Consider the following 14,222-nt stretch of genomic DNA (forward strand, 5'->3'; position numbering starts at 1 on the left):
CCTTCTAAGTTCACAATCAATTTTAGAGTACTCATTTATAATGTCATTTATATTATTGACTTCATTTATCCCATCCTCATCTTCTTGTTCTTCTCTAGGTAGAAAAGGAGGTCTTGTGGGTCTATGTTGTGATTCTAGTGTATGCAACTAATTATTATCATTTTCAGATTGGTGAGAATTTGTATCTCTTCCATTTTTGTCTAAGAGGAGTCAGTTTGTTTCACTTTGCTCAGTTATAGCTCGAGCATTTCTTTCAGTTTGTTCCATGGGTGCTTGAGTAGTTCAATTCATTTGTTCCATGGAGGCTTTCAATTCATTACTTATTCGATGATTCATTTTGGTGGAATGTTTCCGTCCTTCCCTTTCCAATGCTCTCTTATCCCTTTGGTGTTTTTGCATTAACTACTTTCCACAGGCTAGCAAGAAAGATGCTTTGATAACACTTGTAATGTCCCATATTGAATATCCTTCAAATTGCTCTTAGTTCCAATCTAAGGTCTTATGAATGACTTCAAATATTTGTTCTATACTTGGAAATGTATATAATTTGTATTTATTTTCAAAGATCTCCAAATTCTTGAATTGTATGCATGCACACACACACACACACACACACACATAATGACAAATTTGTGTATAAGATAGAATATATTTAAAATTAGGAGTCTCTCTTAATTATATATCAATTCGTGTTTCCTTCTTATTAATAGATTTATGCTCCTTTACTAATGGCTAAGTCAATTTACAAATTTAATATCTTCCCCCTATCGATTTCCCCACAACCTTGACCCCTTCCAATTATTTACATATTTTATTGGGCCTTGTAAATAAGTTTTGGGCTTTGTATATGTATTGGCTTCTATCAACAATACCCAATATGTTTTTCCCCTTTATTTCATCTCATCAAGTGTTATTGCACAAGCCAATGCGGATTCCAATGGTGTTGTCACCCCCTTCGTCCACATCTTAACTACAATTGGAATGTATAATGCCATTCTTCGTACCTACCTTGATGCCGATGCTGATACTTTTCTTTCTCCACGCCTTTATTAGCCAATTTGATGTCGTTCCTTACTTCTTAAAATATTGTGCTCATCAACCCGATAAGACATTACCCTTAGTGATGTCACCCATCCCATGCTTCAATAACATTGATTTGGTAATCCATTTATTTATTATGTTTGATATAATGATGACAATAAACAATTATTATGTATTTATGTTATTATGTCAAAATTGTTATATTTTAATAATTATGTATTGGATTAATATTTGAATAAGTGTCTACAATAGTAATGCAATGTTAGACATATATATATATATATATATATATATATATATATATATATATATATATATATATATATATATATATATATATATATATATATATATATATATATATATATATATATATATATATATATATATATATATATATATATATATATATATATATATATATATAATAATGCTTATAATAATAATAATTATGAATAATAAATTAATAATTAAGTAGAATAAATGGATTTTCCTATATAGTTGTCAATAATGTTTATTTTGTGAATAATCGACAATAATATATAATCAAGTATTATTTTATTCAGTTATAATTGTAGGATTCCCTTTTAGGAAGGGTCATGACATGCCACCACTATGGTATGCAAACATAGATACACAGCTCATATTGGATGCCTGTGACGCAACATCATATTTCTCTTCATACATGACAAAACAAGATACAACAACCTCATCAACATTTTGTCAACTACGCAGACAATTTGCTTCTACCTACAATAACAAGACATAGTTCATACATAAACATGGAAATGCACTACTAAACTACCAACAAATGTCCACCCATCGAGCTGTTCACATTGCCCTGTCATTGCCACTACGCAAATCCTCACAAATAACTATTTTCATCAACACCACACCATTTAAGAGTAGAGTATTCATGCTTAAATGTCCCAAACTCCTAGTAAAAGAAAATGACAATTCAAAAAACATAATGTACACTTCCGCAATCAAGAAATACATAGCAAGACCACAAGCATTAGACAATTTATCTTTGGTCAAGTATACATCACTGTACTACAATAAGGCAAACACAATATGTAAAAGAACAAAACCACAAATCATACGTTGTGTCAAATACAATCCCCATATTGACTATGAAAACTATTGCAAGGAGAAATTGATGCTTTATGTGCCATTCCAAGTAAGCGAGAACACTTTACTATCAGGTCAAAACACATGGATTGAAGCATTCAACACTAGAATATTCAAAATAGAAAACATAGAAAAAATGTACAATGCACAAACTGACTACAAATGGGGCAACATAGATGACACAACAAGAGACATTCACACAAAAAAATCAAACAATAATGTTCGACGACCACATTGACTCAGTGAATCAGTTAATTATAGAAGAACGATATGACATTATGCCTGATCTAATCCAAACAAGAAACACAAAAGCAAAGAACATTCTCCTCACATCATTGTTCTCAGAAATTGCACATCCATTTATACAAAGAACTAAAGAATACTTTGCTATGAGGAGAGAGCTAGACAAGGAACAACAAGCAATACTAAAAGATGTACTAATGACAAAGAGACTTGCACTACACATACCACTTTATTTGTTCCTAACCAGGGGTGTTGGAACTAGCAAAACATACACAACAAAAGTAATGTATGAAACCCTCATACGACTATATGAAAAACAACTAGATAATGATCCCCTAAAACCAAAGGGAATCATAGTTGCCTCAATAGGAAAAGCTGCATTCAATGCTGGTGGATACACTACACATTCCATATTCCACCTCCCATATAGATCCTCCAAATTAACACCATTGGATGTTGATACATTAGATAGCTTGAGCAAAAAACTCAACCAACTACAACTTGTAGTAATTGATGAGACATCATTGATCAAATCCACAATGTTGTACAACATCGACAAAAGATTACGGCAAATAAAACACACACCAAATCAATCGTTTGGAAATATAGACATTATATTTTGTGCGGACTTGTACCAGGCACAACCTATCTATGACAGTTGGATATTTGAAGAACCTAGAATTGATAATAAGACTATCTCATACACATTTTGGACCAACATGGTCAAATACTTTGAACTGAAAACTGTAGTAAGGCAAACAGATCACGAATTTGTATCTACTCTCAATCGGATCAGGACATGTGACCAAACTAATGAAGACATATTATACATAAATGCAACATGCTATAAGCTTAGACCAAATGACCCAAGGTTGCCTCATCTATTCTAGTGCAACTCAGCAGTTGATGAGCACAACAAAACCATCTTAGAGTACTTGCCCATGAGACTATATCTCCTAGAAGCTATTGATCAAATAGACACAACAATCGACACCATCCCCTACCGAGTTGAGAAAATAACATTAACAACTACAATCTTTGTAAAACTAGGCATTCTCGTAGAACTCCTTGTAGGAAACTTCGACACAAAAGATGGTTTTGTTAACGACATTGATAAAATCTTCCAACTCCATACAACACACCACCACAATATCATTTAGATAGAGTTCCGTGATCCTCATGTTGGAAGAGTATGCCGAAAAAAAATGCACAACTTGTATACAAATTCTATCTCACCCTCATGGACACCAATAATGAGAATAACTAGAAAACTCAAAACAACATCAAAAATCATCACTCGCTCACAATATCCTATTCAACTTGCATGTGTAAGCACCATTCATAGAGCACAAGGACTAACAATGGACGCAGTTGCGTTTGACCCTCATAGAGTCTACCAACATGGGCTAGTCTATACTACTCTATCACGTGTAAGAGACATCCAATCATTATACTTGATTCATAGGCTACAACACCATAATCTAAAATTGTCCCACAAAGTCAAAGTTGAGATGCACCGCCTACAAACATTAACTTACTAGACACTAGAACATAGCCTTTTCAATATGGTATTAGAGAAAATCATAATATGCACTCTCAACACAAGAAGCCTACCATTACATGAACAAGAAATAGCTCATGACCATGACTTGCTAGCTGCAACCATACTATGCTTGCAAGAAACTCAGACAAGCAAAGTAGAACAACTGCAATTACTAAACAAAAGTTTCAATTTATACCCTTCATCTGCTATACATGGACTACTAACCTGTTGTAGCAGAAATAACACATTGTAAAGAATAGAAACATTTGCAACAAGACACCTCAAATCAATAATAGTTGACATTTTGCAGAACCAAATTCCTTTACGAATAACAAATTTGTACCTCACACCAAATGCACCAATCGATGACCTATTCAACATCATACAAACCATCACGTGTAATCTGCCAAAAAATTCAAAATTGATCATTGCAAGAGACTTCAACATTGACATGTTCAAATCAGCAAAAGCACAATCGTAATTGCAATAATTTATGAATGATCATAGGCTATTGTTCACAGTAAACATGCCAAAAACACATGCTACATGCATGGTTGACCACATTTGGATACGTAACATCAACGTTGAAACAACTTAGACCATTGTTAAGGATACATTTTGGATTGATCACTATGCAGTAGCACTATGTGTACAACCATAGCAAATGAACATGCAACTTCCTCTTATATTTATCATCTTTCAACTAGCAAGATCCAACTAAACATACAATTTACTAATTTATTGTATTGATTATTTCTTGTAGACCATGGAAACCACACAACCATTGAACAATCAACAACAAAGCAAGCATAAAAAGTAAGTATACTCACAAACAATGGCAATGAATTTCAAACACATTTGAACATATACACATTAGAATCACCAAACTTCTAACATAGACACATTTCTATATACAGACAAAAGGTAGAAGCATCTGAACCTTCTATTGTATTTGACATTTGCACAACATAATCAGGAAGCATATTTGAGGGCAACATACTCATAACATATGGACCAACTTGTAAGTTAGCTTCCTCAAGCCATCAAGGATCACTAATTGCAAACATAGATTTGATTGACAGAGATGCTCAAAAGACTATAACAATAAACATCACCAACAAATTGATTGACAAATATTTGCATTGGCTAACTCCTGGGACAAGCATCCATATAGAAAAATTGGAAATAAACAAAAAAATGGATTTTGAAAGAGAAGACGTTCAATATTGCTTGCAACTCACTTCAAAAACACAAAGTCAGAAAATTACTACTATATGCAAGCAACAAAAGCTAGCACTAGACACAAAAATATCATAGCTAATACAGTCACCAAATACATATCCAATCGGAACCCTACACGTTCTTGTCACATCTCATCAACATATAACACAATAGTTCTAGCTACAAATAAGAGATAGAGAGCTCCCTTCTGACACCGTGACCGTAAGATACAGATTTCAAAATTAAAATTCATTTCTTGCAATGCTCTACAATTTCAAATAATTCCACTGACTAATAGGTTACTCATTATTGCAGCTCCGAGTCTTCCAAAACCACAACTATGCCTACAAAAACCTACAGAATATCTACGCATCATGTACAAAACCAACACCACTACTACTACTCCTCAACAATGTAGTTTGCAATAGTCCAAGAGGCTCAACAATACTACGATTAGGCCAATCCACATTTATTGATCTACTCAATGATCAATGCATGAAAGCAACACTGCAAAATCTAGTAGAAACAAAGCTGCAATTAATTGACCATGCAACGTATACACATTGCATAATACTATGTAGTGGACTCAAAAAATTACAAATACATTTACTGACTTTTCCTATTCACTTTCAAGTAACAGGAACACTACGAACAAAGAACGTCCACCAAACACCATACCAACCACTATGCACAGTATGTCAACAAACAGTCTCATTATTTGCAGGCACAAACATGGGAGAGAAAGATCATGATTCCTGGATCTTCAACATGCCTCACAACATAACCTTTTTCTTCAAAAAGTTCAAGATGAAGGAAAATGAATTTACGAAGCTACCTTAGAATTAGACCAAATCACATAAAATGGAATAAACCACTTGACATGACCTAGTTTATGCTAGCTTGGCTGACACAACTCAATCTAATTGTATCCTTGAAAACTTTTATTGTAACTATTTAATCACATATCCATAACTTGAGAATTAACTACCTATTATAATCAATTAAATGTCAAAATTATCACCACATTTAGAACTAATATATTTTTGTCTCAAATTTCTAAACCTAATTATTTATTCACAATATTTAATTATGATAAATAAACCTAAAGAAATATAAAATTAAACTTATTTAAGTTGTCTAAAAATTGACCTCAAAATCATACTAGGACTCAATTTATTCAAATGAACCTAGAAATTTGATTACATTGATTGACACCCTTCATGGGAGGAACTTATTTTTTCGTCTTGATAATGGATCATAGAATGTGATAAAAAAATGCTGATGCTCAAAACATTAACAATCAAAACCAAAATCTTATGTTTTTGTTCTAATGGACTTTAGAAATCTAATTACATTGTTTGACATCCTTCATGGGAGGGAGCCATGTTTCATCTTGATGATGGATCACAAAGTGTAATCCAAAGCATTGATGCTAAATAAACTAACACAATCAAAACCAAAAGCTTGCTTATATTCCAATTAATTGTGAAAATTCTAATTATATTGATTGCCACCCTCATGGGAGGGAATTATATTTTCATCTTGATGATGAATCATAAAGTGTGATCCAAAATGTTTTATACTAAAAATGCTAACACAATCAAACACAAAAGCTTACATTTATACTCTAATAGATTTTGGAAATACAATTACATTGATTGATGCCTTTCATGGAAGGGAACTATGTTTTCATCCCATGTATCACATAATGTGACCCAAAATGTTGATGCTAAAAACACTCACATAATTAAAACCAATAACTTACATTTATATTCTAATAGATTGTGAATATCTGATTACATTGATTGTAACCTTTATGGGAGTGAACTATGTTTCATCTTGATAATGATATGAAATGTTGATGCTAAAAACACTAACACTTTCAACGCTAGAAGCCTAAATTTATATTCTAATGCATTGTGGAAATCTAATTACATTGATTGACACCCTTCATGGGAGAGAATTATATTTTCATCTTGATAATGGATCACAAAGTGTGATATGAAATGTTGATATTAAAAATATTAACATAATAAAAAATCAAAAGCTTGCATTTATATTCTAATGAATTATGAAAATCTAATTATATTGATTGAAATCTTTTATAAAATAAAGCTATGTTTTCATTAAACTGATAGATCAAAAATATTAATGTTAAAAATACAAACACAATAAAAACAACTAAAAGCTCACATTTATAGAGTGGAGAAATTCTAATTTTATTGATTAACACCGACCATGAGAGGGAATTACGTAATCCAAATGTAAAGCTTACTTTTATAACCCAAAATAAAATTATTGGTGAAAATACAAATCCGAGAATGAAAGAAGCCTCCTATAATGCTTAGGTTCACGTGACCGTGGCCTACGAGATCCCAGTCGACCACAACTCGGCACAAGTCCTGTCATGACAAGCAGCTCCACCACCAGACTGAAATTGCTCGCAGTTTCAGGATAATTCAAACTATTTTGCTGCTAGGGATATTGCAATGGCTGGCTGGATTGCTCGCAAGGTAACTTCTCTTTCTAAATGCTTAACCTGCATTATCCTACTCTCTTTGTTTCGAACAAGCGACCTTCCTTGTTTATTTTATACTGATATCCACTGCTTGAAAGGACAGTAGTGGCCTTTTCTAAAGTTGTTATTTCACCTCGTTGATTTTCCTCAATGGCCATTCTTAGGTGAAACGAGACTTCAAATTTCGGAAACGATCAAATAGCGTAGGCATCAACCTGCAAGAAATTTATCTGCGCGACGACATTGCGTGCGGCAGTGCTGCGTGTCACACGTGTGTCCAGACTTCGCCGCGCCTTCCAGCGAATGCCTCTCATTATTTGGTAAGATTATCTTCTCAACTTTCTTCATTTTGATGAGAATTCACCGTCATTTCGTCACCGCTTTTAAGGAAATTCCCAACATTCTGGTCTCTTGTTCCACATCATCTAAACTTATTACTTATTGAGCAGCTCCTGGCCAAAAGTTACCAGTCATCGTATGAGGATGTTGGCGATTAAATATCTTCTTCACCTGCCCCTAACAATCAAATGATCTCAAAACCATTGGTCCGTTTAGGCCACACTGCACTTAACATTCTTTAAGGGCATGTTGCATCTTTCTATCCACCAGGTCACGCTTTGACTCGTGTATCTTTGAAGTATTTACAAACCGTCTTTCCTTGGCCAGTATGGTGGTCCATATCTTTTTATAGCCTTTACTTCTATAGCCTATAGCTGCCTCAGTGATACCCTTATAATTTCACTCGAGTAGTTAATCTTATAAGGTGGAAACGAATCCTTTTGGTGTAAATACAACATGCATCGTGGTCATTGATTTTGCCCATTGTCTCATTGTAAGTAATGGGTTGCCATCCTTGGTTCTTTTGCGGAAAAGAGAGTGTTTTTCATTTTCTTGTTAAGATTTTGTAACGAGAAATGGATGTGTAGCAGCAACTATTGGAGTACTCAATTGTCCAACTTGTAGGATTCCTTTTTGTCTAACGATATGACTTTAATCTAGATTCTTTGGCTGTAGTTTGTGGTTTCTCTTGCTCTTTGGTACAAGTTGAATCTATCCCTTTCATAACCCCTTTTTGTCGGCCTGACACAAATTATATAAGTTTGTCAGCAATTGCACACAAGTGGGGATTCCCTTGTCTTTAGGAGCTCCTATGCTTATTTTGGCATTTGTTAGAGTACCTACCAGGGTTTTCTTTGTAATTTTGTATGCAACACAAAACGATCAATTTTGAAGGGGAGACTCCTCGTAAAAAGTATATAAATGTGATTTGCACAATATATATTTGCTACGTGCAATCTTAACGAATATACTTTTTAGAATGTTCCATGCTCATTTTTTTTTTGATCAGTAATCTTTAAGTATTTCATTAATAATCAGAAGAGTAGGTATAATTAGACATATCCAACCAAAAGCACCTACAGGCCCAGTTCGGGCTAACAACCCCATTGCAAGACATTGTTGATATTATAGTCCCATACCTTCCTATGAGACCAAGTACGAACAAAAGACACTCCAAACACCATAACGTGCATATAGAACATTACAATTCCAAATATTATAGCCCATCAAGACCACAGTCGATCAGAAGCAAGCTTGGAACTCAAAGTTGCCAGCTCCATTACGCTGCTTGAGATGTGGAACTCACTTTTATCCTCCTTACTTTGCCTCTACCAGGTGGTCAACCTTGTCACTTCTTGGGATTCTCTTGTACCTGGGCCACAATCCCTCTTCAAGCATGAATATCCCTAATCCATTGGAAGTCTTTGATCACACCTAGCCCCAAACATAGCACAGCCCAACATACTTCTCTATCCCATAAGCATTTCAGATTAAGAACGGGTGTATATGGGCATCAACATCACCCACTTGCAGCCAGTCTTCCTCTCTTGGCACTAACCCCTCACCAGTCTGGGCCTGGGCCTTGAGCAAGATGTTCTCCAAACCACTCTGCCACTCCTCGTGGACACAATTTGTAACCAGCCATTGGGCATCTGCAGTCGTGCTCATCACCAAGCAGTAGCCTAGAAACAAAGAGGCTAACTCCACATTGGTTCTGTGTCTCCCATTCGCCGAGAAATAATCATCCCCAAGCAAGATTGTAACTTTATATAAAAACTCTTCATCTTCAAAGACATCTTCAGCTTGTCTGTAGACACCTTGCCCCAAAAGGTGCTCACTGCTTTTGACACTCGTAAGGAGAAGTTTAACCACATTGTCACAACAAAGGTGGAATCAAACTATTCACTTCCCACAACACAAAGCTGCGTTCAAAAATCTAGGAGTGAAGACAAAATGAAGGCACCATAGAATTCATACCATTTTGCATGTGCCACTTTACAGTCAATAGGGAGTAAATGTAGGAACATTAAAGAGACTGTACTTAGCCTGCGTGCCAACTCAAAGGGTCATAATTCCAACATGCTGTCATTACTTAGTCCAAAGAGACTATAGCATCCACATCATCAGCTGAGTCAACCACCTCATTGGATAAGTGATCAACCCTCCTGTACCTTCCCTCCTTATGTGTGATGCTTAAATTTTTTTGAACGTTGTCAACAAGTTTGAAATCAATTTCACAACCTTATTAATCTGCCAATCCTCCAATTTTCATTTGATAATTGCCTTAGTTATAATGCTGGAATCATCTTTAAGATGCAGCTGAGGGATTGAGAGTCTTTTAGCTAGTGTGATCCCAAGTAGTGCTGCTTTGGCCTCTGTAATCTTATTAGTTCACAGAGCCAGTTTTTGAGTGCTCTAGGGCAGCACACATCCCTTCCAATCCTCAGCTACACACCCTGCCCCCGAAGGCCCTGAGTTTCCTTTGGAGGCACTGTCGATTTTACCCTCCCTCACCCTTCTTTAGGGGCACACCACTCCGATGGGATAGCTTTTGATGCAAATGGATTAACCCATTTAGGCTGATTAATAGGCCTCAAATTGATGAGGGGCCAACTTGTTTTGATGTAACTATATTTGATGTTGTAAATTTTTTTCCCTAGGCTCACCGAAGATGCAACTGATGATGCTAGTTCAGAGGCAGAGCTTTCAATTATGCCACATACCTAACTAAAACTTTCTACCTTATCTTGGAAGATGCACCTATTTCTTTTCTTCCAAATTGCAACAACAATCTGCATATTCATCAAGAGTTTGTAAGACAATCATCAGGCTTATATATTGCAGACCAGAATATCACAAGACATCTTTCACATCCACATTGAGTGGATATTCAATTGATATCTTGGTATTGTTATAATCCTGAAATCTTGCTGATACCAGATTCCTAGGACAGGATAAATCATAATCAATCTCATCTTCCACGTCAGATTAGAGTACACACAATGCATACCAGTTTGCAAGTTGAGGTTTATTTGATTGATTGAGCTTTAATATCATCATCATTATATAAGCACTATCAACATCTGATTCTTACAAAGTATCAAGATATTATATTCGTTTTATAAGAAAAGTATTTAATTAGAAAGAAGTCTCTTGCAATTGAATTATAAGTGCATAGTACCATAATTTTAAGAATTCACATAAGGAGACATTACGAGTGACATCAGAAGATTGCAATTTTATAGTCATATTTCATAGTCCCTATAGGGGGCATTAGAATGGTATTAGAGCATAATCTTGCCATTCACTGAGGATAGTTCATGCAAACCTATCAATGCAAGGACATAGCTGCCATGGCAGAGTAATTAGCCAACGAGCTCAATATTACAATAATAGATAAGACGTCTATTATTAGTTAATGGTTATCTTGTAAATATCTTTAGCTTTAGTTTGCTTTCGTTTTTTGCTTTCTCTGGAATAGAATGTATCTATTCTTTACGATCGTTTCCTAAGGAAACATCGTCTCATTCTTTTGTATAAATTGACCTTTCGGTCTCTGTTAATAACAAGCAAGTATTTACCAATTACCTCGTAATGTGGTATCAGAGCTAAATGCTTAAATTTTTTTGTTAAAATTTATAATTTCTTCTTGAAATTATTTGTTTAAATTTTTCCAAAATTATTTCAGCTATTTTCTCCAAAAACTCGCCTAGGTTTTTCTGTCTAGAGAAATTCTGAACTCGGATCTACAAATTGCATGAAAATCGTGGTCGTTTTGTACCATTCTCAGCAAATCGTGATTTTTTTTACACTTCATTTTCGCGTCTTCAGCCTACACCCGCGCAATTTGGAGGCTCTTGTTGTAGTTGCAGGGGTTTGTACTTCCTACCAAAGACGCGGAATTGACAGTTTTGGTTCAGATCTTTATCTAAGATTTTTTTTGAGATCGTTTCTAACAGCCACGCGACTAGCAGACTTGCGTTTTTGGGGTGAAAATCTGCATGTTTCTGTATCAAATCTTCATGCTCTTAGCCGTCTCAGTCTGTCATCATGCTCTGGGAAGCAGATTCGACCATTTTTTATCAAGAAATCTGAAGTTTTTTCAAGCTTTTTTCATCTAGGGCCGTTTTTTTTCGAAACCCTAATTTTTGGGGTCGAAAAAATATTTTGTTTGCAGATTCTTGGTGGGTTTTTCGAGAGCTCAACTGGGTTGTTGTTCGTTTTTTTCTGGGTGCCTCGATTTTCAAGCCAGCGGATTCAAAAAACGACAGCAGATTTCTATTGGGTTTTTCGAGTTCTCTTCTGGGTCATTCTCTGATTCTTCTGGGTCTTTCATATTTTTGCCTCGAAGAACGTGCCTTCACAGATTTTCACAGTTTTCATTGAAAAACGTGCCATGGCATCTTTGACAAATATTATGCTTGAACATAATTCCAAATTCAATGGTCGCAATTATGGAACCTGGAAGCAGCGCATCATCGCAATCTTCGAATATCGAAACACTGATCAACTTGTTCTGGGTGTTAAGCAGCGTCTGACTTCTCTGGGTCCTGATCAAGATACATGGGATCTGAACAATCGAGAGGCAGTAATGCTTCTCAAACTCTCCGTAGCTGATGACCAGCTTTCTTAGATTCCATCCGGCAAGACAGCGGCCGAAATCTGGACACATCTCAAAGGTCTTCATGAGACTTTCGACAAGAGCAGAGCCTTCTTTCTGAAAAACACTCTGTTTTCTATTGTCATGGATGAGCGCACCTCGCTCCAGGCACACCTGAATCGGATTCAGGAAATCTGTGATCAGTTACTTGCCATCGGTTGCAAGATGGAGGAAGAGGATATTGTAGTAATCACTCTTTGGAGTTTACCAAATTCCTATGAGCATTTTATTGAGACTCTCAACATCACATCTACTGGTGTTGATCTAAAGTTCACTGATCTCTGCACCCTGCTACTTCAGCAAGATCGGTGGAAACAACAGTTCGGTAGCAGCTCCAGTTCCACCTCCACTGAGCAAGCCTTTGCTGCGAAATCCTTTCAGAAGGATAAGGGCAAGTTTCAGCAACCATCTCAGCAGAAGTCTTCTGCTCCAGCATCCGATGGTACCAAAAAGAAGAACATTCAATGCAACTATTGCCACAAGTATGGTCACATGAACGTTGCATGTCGGAAACGCTTAGCTGCCCAGTCTAAGCAATCAGGTTCGCAAACCAAAGCGAACAATGCAGAGCACACTGAGCAGGCGGAATCTACCTTTTACGCCTTCATGGCTAAAAGACCCGCAGATCATGTGCAGTCATCTGCCTGGTACATTGATTCAAGTGCCTCTCGACATTTCACTCACCGCAGAGACTGGTTTACTGACTACCAGCCTTATTCAGATTCTGTTATCTTTGGTGGTGGAGAAGAGTACACGGTTGTTGGTAAAGGCAACATTCAAATTTAGTCTATTGGGAGGAAGCTCATATTCCTTGATGTGTACTGCGTTCCAGGGATGGAACTAAATCTACTCTCGGTCAGTCAATTGCTACGACATTCTCCACACTTGGCAGTCACCTTCAGTTCACATCAATGCACCATCACTGATCGGGCGACTAAGTCTACTGTTGCAGTTGGTCTTGAGGATCATGGTCTTTTCCGACTTACTGATTTTGGTGATTCTCAGGACTTAGCTATGGCTGCTCGGCGATCTTCCATCAACACACTTTGGCATCAGCGATATGGGCACTTAAATGTGCATTATCTCTCACAACTTGCTCGGGATGAGCTTGTTCTTGGTTTGCTAGAGATTCAAACCCAACACCTTGGAGTTTGTGACGCATGTCAGGCTGGGAAGCAAAATCGCACACCTTTCCCCAGTGGCGATTCTTGGCGAGCTTCTCAAGTCCTTCAGCTTGTTCATGTTGATATCTGCGGCCCTATGGCCACTCCTTCTATTCTTGGGTAAAGGAATTTTCTGTTGTTTGTAGATGATTTCAGTAGAAAAATGTGGGTGTATTTCCTTAAAAAGAAATCCGATGCATTTACTGTATTTCAGAAGTTTAAACCCTTAGTTGAAAAAGAGTCTGGGAAATCTATTATTACTCTTAGATTAGACAATGGGGGGGAATTTTGTTAGACAAAGCCTACCGCCTTATTGATGTTGAGACATCTCGTCTCATATACAGCCGCGATGTAGTCTTTGAT

General features: G+C 36.2%; 1 protein-coding gene across 4 annotated transcripts in view; it reads left to right on the forward strand.

Annotated features, from left to right (window-relative positions):
• Window positions 1-7,476: 7,476 nt before the first annotated feature.
• The window catches only part of LOC149530900 (uncharacterized), a 359,431-nt gene continuing 352,685 nt past the window's right edge, over window positions 7,477-14,222 (forward strand). For all 4 annotated transcript variants that reach the window (XR_016359208.1, XM_089811737.1, XM_089811740.1 and 1 more), the window contains exons 1-2: window positions 7,477-7,692; window positions 7,862-8,017. Coding sequence is in view for 3 of the 4 variants with exons in the window: in XM_089811737.1 (XP_089667863.1) it covers window positions 7,669-7,692; window positions 7,862-8,017 (180 nt within the window). In the remaining variant the exon portion in view is untranslated. The remainder of the gene's footprint in view (window positions 7,693-7,861; window positions 8,018-14,222) is intronic.

The sequence above is a fragment of the Cupressus sempervirens genome, chromosome 11 (assembly GCF_028749045.1).
Source record: "Cupressus sempervirens isolate cs-2001-9-10 chromosome 11, ASM2874904v1, whole genome shotgun sequence".
In the NCBI taxonomy this organism is placed as follows: Eukaryota; Viridiplantae; Streptophyta; class Pinopsida; order Cupressales; family Cupressaceae; genus Cupressus; species Cupressus sempervirens.